Source organism: Hyla sarda, chromosome 4 (assembly GCF_029499605.1).
Source record: "Hyla sarda isolate aHylSar1 chromosome 4, aHylSar1.hap1, whole genome shotgun sequence".
NCBI lineage: Eukaryota > Metazoa > Chordata > Amphibia > Anura > Hylidae > Hyla > Hyla sarda.
The window spans coordinates 355499368-355522351 of NC_079192.1; the positions used below are offsets into that span (position 1 = coordinate 355499368).

A 22984-nucleotide genomic window follows, 5' to 3' on the forward strand; every position below is an offset into this window, starting at 1 on the left:
CGTGCAGATGTTATTGCTACCAAAAGTACAGTTTTTAAGGTAAGTAATTTGATAGAGATGGACTCTATTGGCTCAAAGGGAGCTTCAGTAAGGGCCTCAAGGACTACATTAAGGTTCCACGGAGGGTAAAGATTTGTAATCCTAGGCCTAAGTTTCTCAGAGGCTTTAATAAACCTAGACACCCAACAATCATCTCCTAATTTCATTTGGAAAAGAGCACTGAGGGCTGAAACCTGCACCTTTAAAGGTGTTTGGAGAAAGACCTAAGTCAAAACCATCTTGCAGAAAATTAAGTATTTGAGGAATGTTAGGGGATTCAAGTGAAAAGGAAGACCCACACCAGAAAACATATTTTTCCCCAAACCTTAGAATAACTTTTACAGGTGGAAGACTTGCGACTGGCTAGTAGGGTGTTAATTACTCTTTCAGAGAAACCATTTCTTTCTAGTAGGAGTTTCTATGTTTCCAGGCCACTAAGCTGAGGGTATGAACCTGACTGTGCTGGACTGGACCTTGGGTTAGTAGATCTGGATGAGGAGGAAACCGTATTGGATTTTCCACACTCCGATTTTAGAAGAGGAAACCAACTTCTTTTGGGCCAAAAGGGGGATGATGAGGATTAACGTGCCAGAGTGGATCATCAGCTTGTGTAGTACTCTGGGTATTAGGACTATTGGAGGAAAGGCATATCCCCAGGCTGAAAGATCATTTCTGAACTAAAAACTAAAGCATCCACTGCCACTGGAGAGTCTCTGGGATTCAGAGAGAAGAAAATGCTCACTTTGCCCTTCTTCCTGCTGGCAAACAGGTCTATTTGGGGTAGACCCCAGGCGTTGACTATTGACGAAAAAGCCCAGTCGGCTAGCGTCTATTCCCTTGTATCTATAAAGTGTAGACTTAGAAAGTCTGCTCTGATGTTCCATATCCCCCTGAGATGGAAAGTACTTTCTGTTCTGCTGAACAGAATATTTGACCTGACACCTACTGTAGGGCTGAGTGGCGAGGCCCCCCTTGATAACGAATGAACGCCACTGCGGTTTGTGTTGTCTGAGTAAATGAGGACGTGTCTGTCTTTGCAATAAAGTTACAAGTCCTGTAGAGCCATTCAGATGGCTAACAACTCTTTCAAATTCCCTGACCTGTTCGCTAGAGCGGGACTCCATCTCCCTTGTACCGAAAGCTTTTCTGAGTGGACTCCCTAACCCTGAGTGCTGGCATCTGTGGTAATGATCCTGGGGTCTGTTTGATGCCAGTGTACCCCCCTTACAAGATTTTGGAGGGAAAGCCACCATCTTAGCTGGGTCTTTGCTTTTTGTCCGATACCCCTAGAATCCACTTCTGGAGGGGTCTGGAGTGGTACTGAGCCCAAGCCACAGTCGAGATTGAAGAGGTTAACAATCCTAGGACCGACCGAAATCTTAGAGTACAACTTTTGAGAGTAAGAAGTAGATGAATGTGATCCTGTATCTTTTGGATCTTTTCTCTGAGAAGAGAGGACTGTTGGGCTACTGAATCCAAGAGGATTCCTAAAAAGACCTTCCTGCAACTTGGTAGCAAGTCGGATTTGTCTAGGTTCAAGATCCAGCCGAGATCCTGAAGGGCCTGAGCCGTTCTTTTTATATGTTCTTTTAGGTAAAGAACAGAGTCCGCCACAATCAATATGTCATCCAATAAGGTATTACCAGAATCTTCTCTTTTCTGAGACCTGCCACCACCTTCGCTATCACTTTTGTAAAAATGCGGTGGGCCAAGGAAAGCCCGAAGGGCAGACAACAAATTGAAAATGGTGGACTCTTCCGTCCCACTGGACGGCGAATCTTAGAAGGGGTTGTGAGTCTATGTGGATAGGGAGGTGGAATACACGTCCCTGAGATCTATTGTGGCCATGACTGCACTGTCTTTTATGAGATGAATGGCTGACCTCACGGTCTCCATACTGAATTTCCTGTATGTAACTAATCTGTTTAAGGGTTTCAGATTGATGATAGTCCTGAATTTCCCCTTTGGCTTCTTGATTAGAAACAGATGGGAATAATGACCTGAACCTCTCTGGTTTCTTGGGACCTCTATGACCGCCCCTAAACTCAATAGATTCTGGACCCCCTGAATTATTAGGGCTAGGGAACCTGGGGATTTGGTTATCACAAATCTTTGGGGAGGGGGAGAGAAGAACTCTACCCTGTAACCCTCTTGGATTATGTTGACTATCCAAGGGTTGGGAATCATAGACTCCCAAATGTGGGCAAAGGATGACAATCTCGCCCCTACCGGAATGGAGTCATTGTTTACCTCCACCAGCGCTAGACTGGTTGGGGTTAAATAAGAAGCCTCTCCCTCTACCTCCTTTTACATAGAAACAACGGCCTGTTTTGCCCTTACCTCTATAGGGATGATTAGTTTGAAAAAAGAGGCGAAAGGGGGTCTTTTTTGGTTGAGCTTTCTCTTTGGGAAAACCTTTTTTTACTGTCCGAGGCTTTAGCCAGGATATTATTTTAACCAGAGCACCCTTCTTGAAATATTTTACAGAAAAGCAGTGCGGGCAGATAATCTGACAGATTCTGCAGATGCATCCGCAAGAAAATTGGTAGCCATTTTAAGACTAGGGAGACTTGCAATTATATCCTCTTTAGGGGTATCGTCCTCTAAGTGTAGCTGAAGTTGGTCAATTCACACACCCAAGGTTCTAGCTACACAACTGGAAGCTACATTAGTCATTAATGATCTCATGAATGTTCGGATGAACGGGGAAGGAGGGAGATTACGGTCACCTAGGCCTCCGAATGACTCATCCTGAATGGTTTTACCTCTTGTACCTCCTCAAGGTTAAGGGTGGCTCTAACCGCTTTAATAAGTTCCTCCACGTCCTCTGGATTTTTTTATTTTTAAGTTTCTGAGTTGCCCATAGCAACCAGATTTAAGTTTCTAAGTTGCTCATAGCAACCAGATTTTTAAGTTTCTGAGTTGCCCATAGCAACCAGATTTTTAAGTTTCTGAGTTGCCCATAGCAACCAATCAGATTATTTGAGATCCAGACAGGACCGCCTGACTTAAAGAAGAGGATTTAAAAGCCTGGATTTCAGACTGAATCATAGATCTAATATCTTTCATAATATTAGGAGTTCCCTCCTAGACTAAATTGGCAACACATTTTTAAACTCTCATGTGTTTTTCCTGTCCCAATTAGGCAGGTGCAATCTCCGGGTGCTGTCATGGAGACGACTTGGGAAATGTAATTTTACATTTGCTCAGCCCACTGTTCCAAAGATCTGTCAAACGCCAGTGGAGTGTAAATACTCACTGCACCCCTTATTAAATTCTGTGAGGGGTGTAGTTTCCAAAATGTGGTCCACTGTTCTGGCACCACGGGGGGGCTTTGTAAACGCACTTGGCCCCCGATTTCCATTCCAAACAAATTCCCTTTCCAAAAGCTCAATGGCGCTCCTCCTCTTCTGAGCATTGTAGTGCGCCAGCAGAGCATTTGAAGTTTCCAAAATGTGGTCACATGTCACCACGGGGGGTTTTGTAAACGCACTTGGCCCCCGATTTCCATTCCAAACAAATTCCCTTTCCAAAAGCTCAATGGTGCTCCTCCTCTTCTGAGCATTGTAGTGCGCCAGCAGAGCACTTGACGTCCACATATGGGGTATTTCCATACTCATAAGAAATGGGGTTACACATTTTGGGGGTAATTTTCTCCTATTACCCCTTGTAAAAATGTAAAATTTGGGGAAAAACCAGCATTTTAGTGAAAAAAAATTCTCTTCTTCATTTACACATGCAACTTTAACAAAAAGACGTGAAATACCTGTGAGGTGTTAAGGCACACTGGACCCCTTGTTACGTTCCTTGAGGGGTGTAGTTTCCAAAATAGTATGCCATGTGTTTTTTTTTTGCTGTCCTGGCACCATAGGGACTTCCTAAATGCGACATGCCCCCAAAAACCATTACAGCACAATTTGCTTTCAAAAAGCCAAATGTGACTCCTTCTCTTCTGAGCATTTTAGTTCACCTGCAGAGCATTTTAGGTCCTAACATGGGGTATTTCCATACTCGGAAGAGATGGGGTTACAAATTTTGGGGGCATTTTCTCCCATTACCCCATTACAAAAATGGTAAATTTGGGGGAAAAACTGCACTTAAGTGAAATTTTTTTTTTTCTTTATTTACACATCAGACTTTAACGAAAAGTCATCAAACACCTGTGGGGTGTTAAGGCTCACTGGACCCCTTGTTACGTGCCTTGAGGGGTGTAGTTTCCAAAATGGTATGCCATGTGGGGGGTTTTCTGCTGTTCTGGCACCATAGGGGCTTCCTAAATGTGACATGCCCCCCAAAAACCATTTCAGAAAAACTCACTCTCCAAAATCCCATTGTCGCTCCTTCCCTTCTGAGCCCACCGAACACTTTACATACACATATGAGGTATTTTCTTACTCGAGAGAAACTGGGTTACAAATTTTGAGAGGATTTGTCTCCTTTTGAATTTTCTCCTTTATTTTGCTGTTATTCATATGAGACACCTAAAGGGTTAACACACTTACTGAATGTCATTTTGAATACTTTGAGGGGTGCAGTTTTTATAATGGGGTCATTTGTGGGGTATTTCTAATTGGAAGGCCCTTCAAATCCACTTCAAACCTGAATTGGTCCATTAAAAATTCTGATTTTGAAAATGTTGGGAAAAATTGGTAAGTAAATTGCTGCTGAACTTTGAAGCCCTCTGATGTCTTTCAAAGGTAAAAACATGTCAACTGTATGATGCAAACATAAAGTAGACATATTGTATTTGTGAATCAAAATATGAGTTATTTGGAATGTCTATTTTCCTTACAAGCAGAGAGCTTTAAAGTTAGAAAAATGCAATTTTTTCACCAAATTTTGGAATTTTTCACCAAGAAATGATGCAAGTATCGACAACATTTTACCACTAACATAAAGTAGAATATGTCACGAAAAAACAATCTCGGAATCAGAATGAAAGGTAAAAGCATTCCAGAGTTATTAATGCATAAAGTGAAAGTGGTCAGATGTGCAAAAAACGATCTGGTGAAAACTGGCCTGGTCCTTAAGGGGTTAAATACATTTATCAAAACCTGTGCAGAGGGAAAGTGGACCAGTAGCTGATAATGAATTAGATTGCTTCTTTAAAAATAAAAAAAAAGAAGCCTCTGCATGCTAATAGAAGCAATCTGATTGGTTGCTATAGGCATCTGGACTGGTCAACCTTTCCTCTGCACGGGTTTTGATAAGTCTCTCCCATTGCCTTGTTGGAAGGTGAACCTTTGGCCCCAGTCTGCTGCCCAGAGCACTCTGGATCTGGTTTTCATTAATAGTATCTCTGTACTCTGCTTCATTCAGTTTTTACTCAACCCTGACCAGTCTCCCTGTCCCAAGCACTAAAAAACACCCCTGACAGCATGATGCTGCCACCAACATGGTTTATTGTAGGGATGGTATCGGGCAAGTAATGAGCAGTGCCTGGTTTCCTCCAGACACGACGGTTAGGGGCCAAAAAGGTAAAACTTACGATTCTCTTGTCTAATGAAACTATTTCTCACTGTCTGAGAGTCTTTTAGGTGGCTGCTTTCTGGTCAATGTGCCATAAAGACTTGATTGGTGGAGTGCTGCATTTATGGTTGACCCTCTGGAGGATTCTACCATCTGCACACAGTATCATCGGAGCTTTGCAAAATCAACAGAATTTTCTAAAGGTGGACTCTGATTAAAGGAGATGTCCGGTGCTCACTTTTCTTATTTTATCCGTTCCAGGCTGAAAAATAAAAGAAAACAAATTTTCTCTTACCTACCTAGGCTCCCCCGATGCTTCAGTACAGGTGTTCGGTCCCCGGGCCGATGCTTCAGTACAGGTGTTCGGTCCCCGGGCGATGTCCCGCCTCGGCCAGTGATAGGCTGAAGCTCCGTGTGACGTGCCGGGCTAACAGGAAGTAAGAAGAATACAGCCCGGGGACCGAACGCCTGTACCGGAGCACCGGGGGAGCGTAGGCAGGCAAGAGAAAGCTTTTTTTTTTTCTTTTTTTTTTTTTTTTGCAGCCCGGAACGGATACAATAAGAAAAGTGAGCACCGGGCATGTCCTTTAAGGTGTAGAAACATCTTCGAGAAATGGGAACCCCCAGAGCTAAATTTCTAGCGTCATAGCAAAGGGACTGAATAACTATGTCCATGCAAAATTTTAGTCTTCCCTTTTATATAAATTTGCTAAACATTTTTGTTTTACTTTTGTCATTATGGGGTATTTAGTGGAGACTGACTGAGGAGGGTCTTTTTCTTCTTTTAAGCACAAGGCTGTAACATAAAATGTAAAAAAAAGTGCAAGGGTCTGAAAACTTTCTGATTGCTTTGTATACAAGTCTGGTGCATTTTACATTATAGCAACTTGTTTTATATAATATTTTTTAACTTTTAATGTCAGAAGTAAAAAGGTATGTATTAAAGGGAACCTCTCACACTGAAAGTGCAGTCCACTCTGCAGGGGTCATGTTTCAGGGCAGAAGGAGCAGAGCAGAGTGCTCATATTAGTGAAATATTCAGTAGGACTGCCATTTATTCTAAATTTCTGTTAATTCTGTGCTTAGAAGTCAAGCGAGAAGTTCTTATCAGTGTCTGACAACTACCTTTGTATGTAAAACGCACACAGGGAAGGCTGCCAATCACTAGGGAATAGTAATCATAATATAATACATTATAACTTGTTCTGCAATAAGGAAACTTCTAGAGGGGCCACAAAAACAATGATTTTTAGGAAGGCAAAGTTGGATCAACTCAGAGAAGCCCTTAACAATATAAAATGGGATAATTTCCTCAAAAACAAAAATACTGACACTAAATGGGAGATTTAAGAATATTTTAAATTCTCACTGTAAGAGGTATATACCTTATGGGAATAAAAGGGTCAGGAATAAAAGAAAACCAATGAGGATGAACAAAAATGTTAAGGGGGCAATAAATAACAAAAATAAAGCATTTAAACTACTAAAACAGGACAGCAGTGAGGAAGCATTAAAAAGCTATAGAGAAAAATGTAAAAAATAAATAAAAACAAAGATAAAAGCCACAAAAATAGAGAAAGAAAGACTCATTGCCAAAGAGTAAAACTAACCCCAAACTGTTCTTTAACTATATAAATAGCATAAAGGTAAAAAATGAAAGTGTTGGCCCTTTAAAAAATTAGGAAGAAATTATAAACGGGGATCAGGAAAAAAGCAAATATATTAAACAAATTCTTCTCCACTGTATTCACCGCGGAAAATGAAATGCCAGGTGAAATACAGCGAGATAAGGGAAACTTTCCAGTACAGGTCACCTGTCTAACGTGTTCTAAAGGAATTAAGTAATGTAACAGACAGACCCCTATTTTTACTGTTCAAGGACTCTATAGTTCCAGGGAAGGTTCCCCAAGACAGGTGCATAGCAATTGTGGTGCCAATATTTAAAAAGGGGTCAAAAGGTGACCCTGGGAATTACAGACCTGTTCGTTTAACCTCCGTTATATCTAAATTGTTTGAGGGTTTTCTAAGAGATGCTATTTTGGAGTATCATGATAAAAATAAATGTATGACTCCATATCAGCATGGCTTAATGAGGGATCAGTCCTGTCAAACTAACCTGATCAGCTTTTATGAGGAGGTGAGCTCCAGACTGGACCAGGGGGAATCGCTGAATGTCGTATATATCTGGATTTTTCAAAAGCATTTGATACAGTGCCACATAAAAGGTTGGTGCATAAAATGAGAAGGATTGGTCGGGGGGAGAATGTGTGTAATGGATAGGAAACTGAGGGTAGTTATTAATGGTACTTATTCTGATTGGGTGACTGTTACTAGTGGGGTACCACAGGGATCAGTCTTGGGTACCATTCTATTTAATATATTCATTAACCCCTTAATGACCAAGGACGTATATTTACATCCTTGGCCGGCTCCCGCGATATAACGCGGGGTCACGCGTCATATCGGGTCGGTCCCGGCATGTATTTTAAGTCGGGACCCGGGGCTAATAGCGCGCGGCAGCGATCGCCTCACCGCGCGCTATTAACCCTTTAGACGCGGCGTTCAACTAAAACGAAATTGAAAGCTGCCCGGCTGCTCAGTGGGGCTGATCGGGACCACCGCAGTGAAAATGCGGTGTCCCGATCAGCTGGGACACGGGCGGAGGTCCTCTTACCTGCCTCCGGAGATGCAGGCTTGAGCAATCGACCGCCGATAACACTGATCACTGCAAAGCTATGGCTTTGCAGTGAACAGTGCTGGTAATCAGTGTGTGCAGTGCTATAGGTCAATATAGGAGCTATAACACTGCAAAAAAAAAAAAGTGTAAAAAAAAAAAAAGTTTATAAATGTGATTTAACCCTTTCCTTAATAAAAGTTCAAATCACCCCCCTTTTCCTATAAAAAAAAACACCATGTAAATAAAAATAAATATAAACATATGTGGTATCGCCGCGTGCGTAAATGTCCGAACTATAGAAATATATAATTAAACCGCACGGTCAATGGCGTACGCGCAAAAAAAAATGCCAAAGTCCATAATAACGTATTTTTGGTCGCTCTTTATACCATGAAAAATGAATAAAAAGCGATCAAAAAGTCCGATCAATACAAAAATGGTACCGCTAAAAACGTCAGATCACAGCGCAAAAAATGAGCCCTCATACCAACCCATACGCAGAAAAATAAAAAAAAGTTATAGGGGTCAGAAGATAACAATTTTAAACGTATAAATTTCCGTGCATGTAGTTATGATTTTTTCCAGAAGTACGACAACATCAAACCTATATAAATAGGGTATCATTTTAATTGTATGGACCTGCAGAATAAAGATCAGGTGTCATTGTTACTGAAAAATGTACTGCGTAGAAACGGAAGCCCCCAAAAGTTACAAAGTGGCGTTTTTTCTTCAATTTCGTCGCACAATGATTTTTTTTCCGTTTGGCTGTAGATTTTTGGGTAAAATGACTGATGTCACTACAAAGTAGAATTGGTGGCACAAAAAGCCAGGTGCAAAATTGAAAGGGTTATGATTTTTAAAAGGTGAGGAGGAAAAAACGAAAGTGCAAAAACCGAAAAACCCTCAGACATTAGGGGTTAATGACCTTGTAGAGGGCTTGAATAGTAAAGTAGCAATCTTTGCAAATCATACTAAACTCTGTAAAGTGATGAACACAATAGAGGACTGTGCACTGTTACAAATGGATCTGGATAGGTTGGAGGTTTGGGCTGGGAAGTGGCAGATGAGGTTCAACACTGATAAATGTAAGGTAATGCACATGAGGAGGAAAAATCCGGGCTAGGATTATGTATTAAATGGGAGAACACTTGGGACGACTGACATGGAAAAACGACTTAGGGGTCTTCGTTAACAGCAAATTTAGCTGTAGTGACCAGTGTCGGGCAGCTGCTGCCAAGGCAAATAAAATCATGGGGTGCATCAATAGGGGCATAAATGCCCACGACAAGGAAATAATTTTACTTCTGTACAAATCACTAGTCAGACCACACATAGAATACTGTGTATAGTACTGGGCCCCAGTATACAAGAAAGATATAGTGGAGCTTGAGAGGGTTTAAAGACGGGGAACCAGGGTAATACAGGGAATGGGAGGACTACACTACCCAGAAAGATTATCAGAATTAGGGTTATTTAGTTTAGAAAAAAGAAGGCTTAGGGGAGACCTAATAACTTATTTCTTTATTTATATAGCGCCTACAGATTCCGCAGCGCTTACAATTATGGGAAACAAAGACAAGTATCAGACATAAAATTACACAATGACTATTCAAACAAGAGGTGTGGGGATATGTTGGGGATATGTTGAGGCCAATTCGAGACTGTTATAGGCCTGTCTGAAGAGATGTGTTTTTAGGCCACATTTGAAACTATGGATGTTGTTGTTGAGTCTGAGGGATTGAGGGATAGCATTCCAGAGAACTGGTGCAGCACGAGAGAAGTCTTGGAGACGGGAGTGAGAAGTTCGGATTATAGAAGATGTTAGTGTGAGGTCATTAGCAGATCGGAGAGAACGTGTAGGATGGTAGACAGAGATGAGAGAGGAGATGTAAGGAGGTGCAGCATTGTGGAGAGCTTTGTGTGTGAGACTGAGGATTTTGTACTGTATTCTGGACTGAACTGGTAACAAGTGTAGTGACTGGCACAGGGAGGAGGCGTCGGTGTAGCGGCTGGAGAGGAAGATGAGTCTGGCTGTGGCATTATGGATGGACTGGCGAGGAGAGAGTTTGGAGAAAGGAAGGCCTATTAGTAAAAAGAGTTACAGTAGTCGAGGCGGGAGTGAATCAAAGCAATAATGAGAGTTTTAGCAGTTTCAGTAGTGAGAAACGGGCGGATTCTTGAAATGTTTTTGAGATGCAGGTGACAAGAATGTGAAAAAGACTGAATATGGGGAGTGAAAGACAGATCAGAGTCAAGTATAACTCCAAGACAGCGAGCCTGCTGCCCGGGAGTTATGGTAGTACCACATACCGAGATGGAAATGTCAGGGTTAGGTACAGTATCAGTTGATGGAAAAAAGACAAGAAGTTCTGTTTTAGAAAGATTTAGTTTCAGATATAAAGAGGACATGATGTCTGAGACGGCAGAGAGACAGTCACTGGTATTCTGTAGGAGTGCAGGGGTGATGTTGGCGGAGGAGGTATAGGAGTTGGGTGTCATCAGCGTAGAGGTGGTACTGGAAACCAAATCTACTGATTGTTTTTCCAATGGGGGATGTGTAGAGAGAAAAGAGTAGAGGACCCAGGACCGATCCCTGGGGAACCCCGACAGTAAGGGGAAGAGGAGAAGAAGTAGAGCCAGAAAACGATAGGAGGAAAACCAGGTGAGAGCAGAGTCCTTGAGACCGATTGAGCGGAGACTACTGAGGAGGAGTTGGTGATCCACAGTGTCAAAAGCCGCAGACAGGTCCAAGAGAATCAGTAAAGAGAAATTGCCATTTGATTTGGCCATCAGAAGATCGTTAGTGACTTTGGTTAGGGCCGTTTCTGTGGAGTGAAGGGAGCGGAAACCAGACTGTAAGGGGTCAAGGAGAGAGTTCTCGGAGAGATAGCGGATAAGGCGGGAGTAGACCAAGCGTTCCAGGAGTTTGGAGATAAAGGGGAGATTTGAGACGGGTCGATAGTTGGCTGCACAGGATGGGTCCAGAGATGGTTTTTTCAATAGTGGGGTTATGATAGAGTGTTTGAAGGAGGAGGGAAAGACCCCAAAAGAGAGGGAGAGGTTAAAGATTTTAGTTAGGTGACAGCTGATAGCAGGAGAGAGAGACTGGATGAGGTGTGAAGGCATGGGGTCACTAGAGCAGGTAGTACAGAGTTCAAGAGGTTTGATATGGGGATTTACTTCTAAACTGGGTGGTTCCCGAGACGGGTATTAGAGAGCACTTAGAAAACAACAACTCAACTTCAGCAGCTCATAAGTACTGAAAAAATTAAGATTTTTTAAATAGAAATAATGTACAAATCTGTTTAACTTTAACCCCTTAAGGACTGAGCCCTTTTTCACCTTAAGGACTCGGCCATTTTTTGCAATTCTGACCACTGTCACTTTAAACATTAATAACTCTGGAATGCTTTTAGTTATCATTCTGATTCCGAGACTGTTTTTTTGTGACATATTCTACTTTAACATAGTGGTAAAATTTTGTGGTAACTTGCATCCTTTCTTGGTGAAAAATCCCAAAATTTGATGAAAAATTTGAAAATTTTGCATTTTTCTAACTTTGAAGCTCTCTGCTTGTAAGGAAAATGGATATTCCAAATAATTTGTTTTTTATTCACATATACAATATGTCTACTTTATGTTTGCATCATAAAATTGACGTGTTTTTACTTTTTGAAGACACCAGAGGGCTTCAAAGTTCAGCAGCAATTTTCCAATTTTTCACAAAATTTTGAAACTCGCTTTTTTTTCAGGGACCAGTTCAGGTTTGAAGTGGATTTTAAGGGTCTTCATATTAGAAATACCCCATAAATTACCCCATTATAAAAACTGCACCCCCAAAGTATTCAAAATGACATTCAGTCAGCGTTTTAACCCTTTAGATGTTTCACAGGAATAGCAGCAATGTGAAGGAGAAAATTCACAATCTTCATTTTTTTACACTCGCATGTTCTTGTAGACCCAATTTTTGAATTTTTGCAAGGGGTAAAAAGGAGAAAATTTTTACTTGTATTTGAAACCCAATTTTTCTCGAGTAAGCACATACCTCATATGTCTATGTTAATTGTTCGGCGGGCGCAGTAGAGGGCTCAGAAGGGAAGGAGCATCAAATGGTTTTTGGGGGGCATGTCACCTTTAGGAAGCCCCTATGGTGCCAGAACAGCAAAAAACCCCACATGGCATACCATTTTGGAAACTAGACCCCTCGGGGAACATAACAAGGGGTAAAGTAAACCTTAATACCCCACAGGGGTTTCACAACTTTTGCATATGTAAAAAAAAAAATTATAATTTTACCTAAAATGCTTGGTTTCCCAAAATGTTTTTATTTTTTACAAAGGGTTAAAGCAGAAAATACCCCCCAAAATTTGAAGCCCAATTTCTCCTGATTCAGAAAACACCCCATATGGGGGTGAAAAGTGCTCTGCTGGCGCACTACAGGTCTCAGAAGAGAAGGAGTCACATTTGGCTTTTTGAAAGCAAATTTTGCTCTGGGGGCATGCCGCATTTAGGAAGCCCCTATGGTGCCAGAACAGCAAAAAAAAAAAAAACACATGGCATACTATTTTGGAAACTAGACCCCTTGGGGAACGTAACAAGGGGTTAAGTGACTTCTGCATATGTAAAAAAAAAATTTTTCTTCATTTTTAAAAAGGGTAAAAGCAGAAAATACCCCCCAAAATTTGTAACACAATTTCTCCCGAGTACGCCGATACCCCATATGTGACCCTAAACTGTTGCCTTGAAATACGACAGGGCTCCAAAGTGAGAGCGCCATTTGAGGCCTAAATTAGGGATTGCATAGGGGTGGACATAGGGGTATTCTACGCCAGTGATTCCCGAACAGGGGACCTCCAGCTGTTGTAAAACTCCCAGCATGCCTGGACAGTCAGTGGGTGTCTGGTAATACTTGGAGTAGTTGTTTTGCAACAGCTGGAGGCTCCGTTTTGGATCCGTGGCGTACCAGACGATTTTCATTTTTATTGGGGAGGGGAGGGGGGCTGTGTAGGGGTATGTGTATATGTAGTGTTTTCTACTTTTTATTTTATTTTTTGTTAGTGTAGTGTAGTGTTTTTAGGGTACAGTCACACGGGCGGGTGTTCACAGTAGTTTCTCGCTGGCAGTTTGAGCTGCGGCAGAAAATTTAGTCAGACGGGGACATCCAGCTGTTGCAAAACTACAACTCCCAGCATGTACGGTCTATCAGTGCATTCTGGGAGTTGTAGTTTTGCAACAGCTGGAGGCACACTGGTTGTGAAACACTGAGTTTGGTAACAAACTCAGTGCTTTGCAACCAGTGTGCCTTCAGCTGTTGCAAAAGCTACAACCCCCAGAATGTACGGACAGTGGAAGGGCATGTTGGGTCTTGTAGTTATGCAACAGCTGGAGGCATACTACTTTGGCTGGGGATGCTGGGGATTGTAGTTATGCAACAGCTGGAGACACACTGGTTTGCTACTAAACTCAGTGTGCCTTCAGCTGTTGCAAAACTACAACTCTCAGCAGTCACCGACAGCCAACGGGCATGCTAGGAGTTGTAGTTATGCAACCAGCAGATGCACCACTACAACTCCCAGCATGCACTTTAGCTGTTTCTGCAAGTTGGGAGTTGTAGTTACACAACAGCTGAAGGCACACATTTCCATAGAAAAAATGTGCCTCCAGCTGTTGCAAAACTATAAGTCCCAGCATGCCCATAAGGGCATGCTGGGAGTTGTGGTGGTCTGCCTCCTGCTGCAAGAGGCTGTCACTCACCACCAACGATCCACGCCGCTTCAGGTCAGTCCCTCGTCGTCGCCATCGCCGCCGCTCCTGGGGCCCCGATCCCAACATTGACGCCGGGGATCGGGGTCCCCAGCTCCCGGGGTGCACGTCCCACACCCGCTCAGTGCCACCTCCCCCCTGCTGGCTATGGCTGTTCGGGGCCGTCAGAGACGGCCCCGAACAGCCTGTAATTCCGGGTCACTGGAGACCCGATTGACCCGGAATCTGCCGCAGATCGCTGGACTGATATGCCCCGATGCCTGCAGAACGATTTCAGCAGGCATCGGGCACCAGCTCCCCTCCAGCTAGCGGCGGGGGGCCGGGATTTGCCAGGACGTACTCAAACGTCCTGAGTCCTTAAGGACTCGGAAAAGGGGCCGTTTGAGTATGTCCTGCGTCCTTAAGTGGTTAAGGAGCCAGTTGATATATATATATATATATATATATATATATATATATAAAAAGTTTTTTTCCTGGATAACCCCTTTAATCTGACATTTTGAGGACCAATGTTATAGTGGGATCTCTCATGGTTGGTTCTCTTACTTCATGAATAAAGGTGAAGAAGGCCTAGACCATAGGTTATTATCTCAAGGTACCTGACTGATTAAATATAAATGACTTGAAAGATTCCAGGTTCCTTTCACTGTAGTTAAACCGTGCCATTGGCTTTGCCCCTTGAAAGAACAGGATGTTTGGAACAGCGACTGTACCGAATCTAGTGGAAAGGCTAGGAGGGAAACAAGAGGTTGATTAGATATGGTATGATTTACACCGTAAGGCTATGTACACAAAGCACAGGACAGAAAATGAAGTGCATTATAATAGCAAAATGGATGGGATTTGTAGAAATCTCAACCACGTGGTGTGTAAAAAATGAATTAATAAATATGCACCAAATCCATGTATAAATTGATCAGAAGCATAACCAATGTATCCTGCTAAATTAGTGCAGATTTTCTTTACTCACTTTGGATTTTTCCTTTTAAAATTGAATTCACAGCTGTTGCAGATTTCAAATATATAAGTTGTTTTCTTGTACTTCGTTAGCTTTATATGCTCCAAAAATGGCAGCAGTAAATCTGCACTTGCTGTGGATTTTGTACTGCAAATTTTGGTGCAGAAACGCTGTATACTGAAAATCTGCTTAGTATCAATTCTGTGTAAACATGCCTTAAATTTATATCCACACAAGGAAGTTTTGTTTTTAAAAATGAATGCCACACATCTGAATAGGTCTGTTTTAATGGCAAAACATAGATGACTGGGGCAGTTGCAGAGGTTTAAAGAAAAAACAAATTACTCTTACTGGTAATTGTTTTTCGTTGAGCCCATGATGGTACCTTTGGAGAGACCGCCTCCTTCCTCAGGACAGGAAACAGGAACTGGAAACAGTTTGCATATAAGGACCATAGGAGCTGCTATTCCCCAGTTCTTAAGCAAGTATCAAAGAGTAACAACCCAAAAGGAATTATCAATGAATAATAATCAACCATAACCTACATACATAGCTAGGAAATATTAATATATCTCCCCCTTTTTTAATAATTTTTTTTTTTTACATATAACATGGGAGGGAATTAGTAGGTGCCATCATGGGCTCAACGAAAAACAATTACCTGTAAGAGTAATTTATGTTTTCCCTATCGCCCATGATGGCACCTTTGGAGAGTGAGTAGACTAAACTAATAATTAGGGGGGGGGGGGGGGGGGCGGACTACTGCCTGGAGAACTTTATGACCAAATTAAACTTCCTCATCTCTCATTTGATTCAACCTGTAGTGTTTGTAAAAGGTATGTATGTGGTGAGCTCCAGGTGGATGCTCTGCAGATCTGCTGAATAGAAGCTGAGGCTCTTTCTGCCCAGGATGTAGAAACTGATCTGGTAGAATGAGCACTAAACCCTGAAGGGGGATTTAGATTTGCAGAAGTGTATGCTAGCTGGATGGATTGTTTTATCCACCTCGCCACAGTGCTAGGAGCAGCTGCTCTACCTTTATCCGGCCCCTGGAATTGAAGTAACAACTTAGGCGATAGGCGCCAATCTTTAGATATCTCCAAATAATGAAGAAGACATCTCCTAACATCTAGACAATGGAATTATTTTTCCTTGTCATTTTTAGGATTTTCACAGAAGGAAGGTAGACTCACAACTTGAGTTCTATGGAAGTCAGAGACCATCTTGGTGAGAAAGGCTGGATCAGGAGACAACACCACTCTATCATTAAAGACAGAAAAATAGGACTGGTTAATAGAGAAACTAGTAATTTCCCCAACCCTCCTGGCGGATGTGACTGCCAAAAGAAACACAAGCTTAAAAGGTAAGAATCTCCGGTGCACAGTTTTTTCATGTTTTCCCGTCCGGGCTGCAAAATAAAAGAAAACACACTTTATCTTACCTGCCAACGAGCCCCCGGAGCTCCGGTACAGGTGTTCGGTCCCCGGGCTGTATTCTTCTTACTTCCGGTTAGCCCGGCATGTCACACGGAGCTTCAGCCTATCACTGGCCGAGGCGGGACATCGCTGCGGCCAGTGATAGGCTGAAGCTCCGTGTGACGTGCCGGGCTAACCGGAAGTAAGAAGAATACAGCCCAGGGACCGAACACCTGTATCGGAGCTCCGGGGGCTCGTTGGCAGGTAAGATAAAGTGTGTTTTCTTTTATTTTGCAGCCCGGACGGGATAACATGAAAAATGTGTGCACCGGAGTACTCCTTTAAGGGAACCTCAACTACTGGCTCAAAGGGAGTTTTAGTGAGAGTATTTAGGACAATATTTAAGTCCCAATGTGAAACCAATGGTCTAACCACAGGAGACATCCTAACTGCTCAAGGATGTGGTAATCCTATTGCCCGAGACAAGTAGTTTTGGGCGCCGGGCAGGTGAATTTTTCATAGATTTAGCCCTGTATCGGGCTAGCAGGGCCGGACCGACTTCGGAAATCTCACCTCACACCCGCGCTCAGGGTGTATGGAGGGGGCGGCGGCCCCCAGCTGATTTCAGTAGCCGTGGGCCGCTGCTCAGAGAACCCACCCCGTGCCCCAGTCTGTCGTTCTTCACACAGAAATCCTCCCCGTGCAGTGCATTCTGTCCTCCTCACACACAGAAATCCTCCCCAGTCCCGTGCAGTCTGTCTTACTCACACACAGAAATCCTCCCCAGTCCCGTGCAGTCTGTCCTCCTCACACACAGAAATCCTCCCCGTGCAGTGCAGTCTGTCCTCCTCACACACACAGCAGTCATTATGGAGGTCAGGAGCTCTGCACAGACGTCCTCTCTCCCCTCCCCCCTGCTCTGTGTTTTCCCCGTGCAAACTTGCAGCCTCTCCGTGGTAGATGAGGTCTTGTGGAGACAGATCAGGAGGAGGGGAATGGAGCTGTGTGTGGGGGAGGGGGGAGCTGTATACAGAGCTGTGTTAGTCCTCGCTCTCCCCCTGCTTCTTGTGTAATGTAGAAGCAAGTGAGTGTGAAGCTCAGGTGAGGAGGCCGAGCATGCAGGCGGCGGGAAGGGTGGTTGTATATGTATGTAATGTATGATTAGGGGGGGAGGGTGTATCAGCGGCGGGTGTATGTATGATGTGTGCATATGTATGGTGTATGTGTATGGTGTATATGCATGGTTTGAGTGTATGTGTGATGTGTGTATGATGTCTGTGTATGTATGATGTGTGTATGATGTCTGTATGTGTGTATGTAATGTATGATGGGGAAGCAGCGGCAGGTGTATGTATGATGTGTCTGCATGTATGATGTATGTATGTATGAATGTAGTGTATAATATAGGGGGCAGTGGCCGGTGTATGTATATGTATGATGTGTCTATGTATGATGTGTGTGTGTTATGTATAATATAGGGCCAATGGCCGGTGTATGTATGTATGTATGTATGTATGTATGTATGTGTCTATGTATGTATATACTGTATAATATAGGGGGCAGTGGCCGGTGTATGTATGTTTTGTACAGGGACGGACTGACAAGTGCTGCTGCAAGTTGTGCTATCTAATTTTATTTTTAATTTTTTTTGTGGCTTCTGGTCACCCGCACTAAATTGCACCCCCAGAATCCCACCCTTCATACTCACCCGTCAACCAAGAGCCCCATGGATGCACGCAAACACGCCCGAACCAAAACTACCACTTCCAGCATGTTGCACCATAACCTGAACTGTAGAAATATAAAGTGTAATATGCTAGGAGTTGTAGTTTTGGTTCGGGTCAGCTGCAGAGCCATAGGCTGCATCAGGGCATGCTGGGTGTTGTAGTTACTAACTGCAATTCCCAGTATTCCTTGACATAGCCTATGGCTCTGCAGATGACACGAACCAAAACTACAACTCCCAGCATGTTACACAATAACCTTAACTGTACTATACAGTGCAACATGCTACAACACCCACACAACCATAGGCTGTATCAGGGCATGCTGGGTGTTGTAGTTATCTACTAACTAAATGCAACTTCCAGCATTTTCTGACACATAAATTAGAGTAAATAAAATGCACCACATGAACTGGAGAAGCAGAACACCCCCCCCCCCCCCCGCCCCGTAACACAGCGGCGTTCACTGTTATCCAATCAAAAGACTCCGTGTATAAGTCCCTATGAGGACTGAAAAATAGTGATTAAAATATTTTAAAAAGTGCGTATATATGTGAATAAGCCCCTTTCCTAATACAACTTCTGATAATAAATGGTTCCGCTAAAAACTACAGATCATGGCACATAAGATTACCCTCATACATCCATGTATATGGAAAAATTGGCGTTATAGGGGTCAGATGGGGGGAGGGGGAGGGATTGCCTCGGGCGTAAAAGGAGCTAGCTACAGCTCTCCCTCTGCTAATAGCCTGGCATGCTGCGATCACCGCGGCCGCTATTAAACCATTAGATCACCGCTGTCTAAGCAGTCTCTAAAGGGATCTTATATCCATCCCTGGTGGTCTAGTGGGGTGGATCGTACTATTTTGGTTGAAATGATTTCATCTACCAGGACAAGTGGATTTTCTTGAGGGACAAGTAGATTGTGTTCCGTTTTAGTCCCTTGGACAAGTAGTTTTTTTTTTCAAATTTCCACACCCCTGCTGCTGCTGATAAAAATCTTTTTATCCAGGGATGTTCCGCTAGTTTATAATCAAAAAGAGCACTAAGTGCTGACACTTGAACTTTTAAAGTACTGGGTCTAAGCTGTTTATCTAGACCCGCTTGCAAAAAATCTAATATTTTTGGGATGTCAGGAGATTTAAGAACATCAATAGGGTTTTGCATGAATCTGCCAAAGGCTTTCCAAGTTCTTAAATAAATTTGAGAAGTTACCTTTTTTCTGCTCGCCAACAGAGTAGTAATAACACGATCAGAAAGACCCCTTTGTTCTAAGATGCCCCGCTCAACAGCCGTGCCGTCAGATGCAGATTGGAGGTCTTGGCATGCATAACTGGACCCTGATGTAGAAGGTTCGGGGACTCTGGAAGGATCCAGGGATCTGACACTGACATCATCCTCAACCAGGTGAACCATACCCTGCGGGGCCAGAATGGGGCAATGACCACTACTCTCGCCCTGTCCTCTCTGATCTTCCTTAGGACTCTTGGAAGTAACCTGACCGGAGGGAAGGCATAAAGAAGTCCCTTGCACCAACTCTGTGAAAAAGCATCTATTCCTAGGGGTTGATCCGCTGGTGACAGGGAGAAAAAAATCCTTTACTTTCCTGTTGGCCTTTGAGGCGAACAGATCTATGCGGGGAGTACCCCAACGTTGACAAATCTGGAGAAAAATCGTCTGATCTAATTTCCAATCCCTTTGGTTCAGGCGATGTCTGCTGAGATAGTTCGCCACCTGATTTTGGGACCCCTTTAGATGGAGAGAAAACAAGGAGCTGAGATGCATCTCTGCCAGTCTGAAGATGTGATGACAAGTCCTCATGAGGGAAGGGGATCTGGTACCCCCCTGATGATTTAAGTAGGCAACTACTGTGGAATTGTCTGACAGAATTTTTAGGTCTTTTCCACCAAGCAGAGGAACGGATTGAGAGATGGCGAACAGGACTGCCTTCAATTCCCTTAGGTTCTGAGATTCCCTGGAAATCTCCTGACTCCATTGACCCTGAAGGATTAAGGATTCTCCATGGGCTCCCCACCCCCAGGGGCTTGCGTCTGTAGTAAGGCAAAATTTGTTCTTTTTTACCCAATAAATGCCCTTTTCTAGAATCGCCGGATTTACCCACCAGAGAAGGGACCTCTTACTTGGGCTGAAGGAGTCATGTAAGTGTCTAATGAATCGGGGACTCCGTACCACTGGCTCAGGATTTGTCCCTGTACCCTCCTTGAATGGTACTGAGCCCATAAAACCGCTGGGATACACAAAGTTAACAGGCCCAGGACAGACATGGCCTCCCTTTATGGGGAGCTCCTTTAGTTTCAGTAGCTGAGACCCTTTCTGCATGACCAAAATCACCTTGGATTGGGGAATAAAGGAGATTTGACAGGTGGAATCCAGGCCTATCCCCAGGAATGTGCATACCTGAGAAGGGACCAGGTGGGATTTGTCTAGATTCACTTCCCACCCTAGTTTCAACAGAATTTTTTGAGTCTGAAGAACCTGCCGAATCAAGAGCTCCTCCGAGTCTGACACCAAAAGGAAATCATCTAAGTACGGAACTATGACTATATTTTGTTCTCCTACATGGGCCATCACCTCTGCCATAAGTTTGGTGAAGACTCGGGGAGCCTGTGATAGGCCAAAGGGAAGCGCCTGAAACTGGAGGTGAAACAGGCAGGTTCCCAAGACTACCGCCACCCTTAAATATTTTTGATGACCTTGGAAAATCGGGACATGATAATATGCGTCCCTCAAGTCCAAGGTGACCATAAAACAGTTCTGGTTCAGGTTCAGGATAGCTGATTGAATCGTTTCCATCCGAAATTTCTGGTACTTCAGGAAACGAATCAATAGCTTGAGATCTATTATAGCGCGGAAGGAGCCAATGGGCTGTCTTACCAGGAAGAGCGTGGAGTAGACTTCCGGAACCTGAACCAGAACTCTCTTCTGAATCAAGGAGAAAAGTTCTTTCTCCAGGGCAGCTTGTTTCTCTGGAAACTTTCGGAGATCTGTTGGAACAAATCTGGGAGTCGGGAGACCTGAGAAAACAATTTTTAACCCCTTAAGGACCGGGGTTTTTTCCGTTTTAGCATTTTCGTTTTTTGCTCCTTGCCTTTAAAAAACCATAACTCTTTCAATTTTGCACCTAAAAATCCATATTATGGCTTATTTTTTTGCGCCACCAATCTACTTTGTAATGACGTCAGTCATTGTGCCCAAAAATCTACGGTGAAACGGAAAAAAAAATCATTGTGTGACAAAATTGAAAAAAAAAAACGCTGTTTTGTAACTTTCTACGTAGTAGATTTTTCGGTAAAAATTACACCTGATATTTATTCTGTAGGTCCATACGGTTAAAATGATACCCTACTTATATAGGTTTGATTTTGTCGTACTTCTGGAAAAAAATCATAACTTCATGCAGGAAAATTAATACGTTTAAAATTGTCATTTCTGACCCCTATAACTTTTTTATTTTTCTGTGTATGGGGCGGTATGAGGGCTCATTTTTTGCGCCGTGATCTGAAGTTTTTAATGGTACCATTTTTGCATTGATAGGACTTATTGATGCACTATTTTGGACTTTGGAATTTTTTTACGCGCACGCCATTGACCGTGCGGTTTAATTAAAAATATATTTTTATAATTCGGACATTTCCGCACGCGGCGATACCATATATGTTTATTTTTATTTACACTGTGTTTTTTTCTGTTTATGGGAAAAGAGGGGTGATTCAAACTTTTAATAGGGAAGGGGTTAAATGATATTTATTCACTTTTTTTTTTGCAGTGTTATAGCTCCCATAGGGACCTATAACACTGCACACACTGATCTTTATCATTGATCACTGGTTTCTCATAAGAAAACAAGTGATCGATGATTCTGCCGCTTGACTGCTCATGCCTGGATCTCAGGCACTGAGCAGTAATTCGACGATCGGACAGCGAGGAGGCAGGTAAGGGCCCTCCCGCTGTCCTGTAAGCTGTTCGGGATGCCGCGATTTCGCCGCGGCTATCCCGAACAGCCCACTGAGCTAACCGGCATGCTTTCAATTTCACTTTAGACGCGGCGTTCAACTTTGAACGCTGCGTCTAAAGGGTTAATAGCGCGCGGCACAGCGATCAATGCCGTGGATCATGCCGTGGCCCCGCGTTATAGATCGGGAGTGGACACATGACGTTCCAGTACGTCATGTGTCCTTAAGGGGTTAAACCGGTTTTTATTGTGGACAAAACCCAGTGGCTTGCAGAAATTTTCTCCCATTGGGGAAGAAAATGAGATAACCTGCCCCCCACTGGGATCCTCAAGTCATTGCTGACTGGACTTCTTGGAGGTTTCAGGGGTAGTGAACATGAAACCTCGGCTTCTTCTCTGGCCTCGCCACTGCCTGGCCCTGTATGAACCTTTCTGAAATCCCACCCTTCCTCTCCCACGAAAGGGCATCTTGTTCTGGTTGGGGAAGGAAGGGATCAAGGGAAAGGCCTTCTTCCTATTCGCTGCTTTCTCTAAGACCAGATCTAAATCAGTCCCAAAAAAGAAAGGAACCTTCACAGGGTATAGCACTTAATTTAGATTTGGAGGTAAGATCACCTCCTTTCCACTCTTTAACCTAAATAGCCCGTCTGGCAGAGTTGGCACAGGCCGAGTCTTTAGAAGATAGTCTTAGGGTGTCTGCAGAATTATCCAATATAAAGTCTGCCGCTGCTGCCAAGGTAGGGATTGATTGAAGCAATTGGTCTCTAGGAGCACCATCCCTGATCTGCTCCCCCAGCTGATCAATACAGACTTTTAAAGATCTTGCAACAGATGTGGCAGCAATAATTTGTCTGAAGGAGCCTGCTGCTGCTTCCCAGGCTCTTTTAAGAAATCCATCAGCCCTTCTGTCCATTGGCTCCTTTAGAGAGCAGGCATACTCAAATGGTAGGGCTGCTTTTTTAGACA

At 43.3% G+C, this 22984-nt stretch overlaps 1 protein-coding gene and 1 long non-coding RNA gene across 2 annotated transcripts in view; one reads left to right on the plus strand and one right to left on the minus strand.

Annotated features, from left to right (window-relative positions):
• The window catches only part of TXNDC15 (thioredoxin domain containing 15), a 144253-nt gene that overhangs the window by 6115 nt on the left and 115154 nt on the right, over positions 1-22984 (minus strand). Inside the window, exon 4 of the mRNA XM_056516624.1 lies at positions 14548-14678. Within this exon, the coding sequence (XP_056372599.1) occupies positions 14548-14678 (131 nt within the window). The remainder of the gene's footprint in view (positions 1-14547; positions 14679-22984) is intronic.
• LOC130267218 (uncharacterized) overlaps positions 1-22984 on the plus strand; it is an 88948-nt gene that overhangs the window by 2874 nt on the left and 63090 nt on the right. The window lies entirely within an intron of this gene.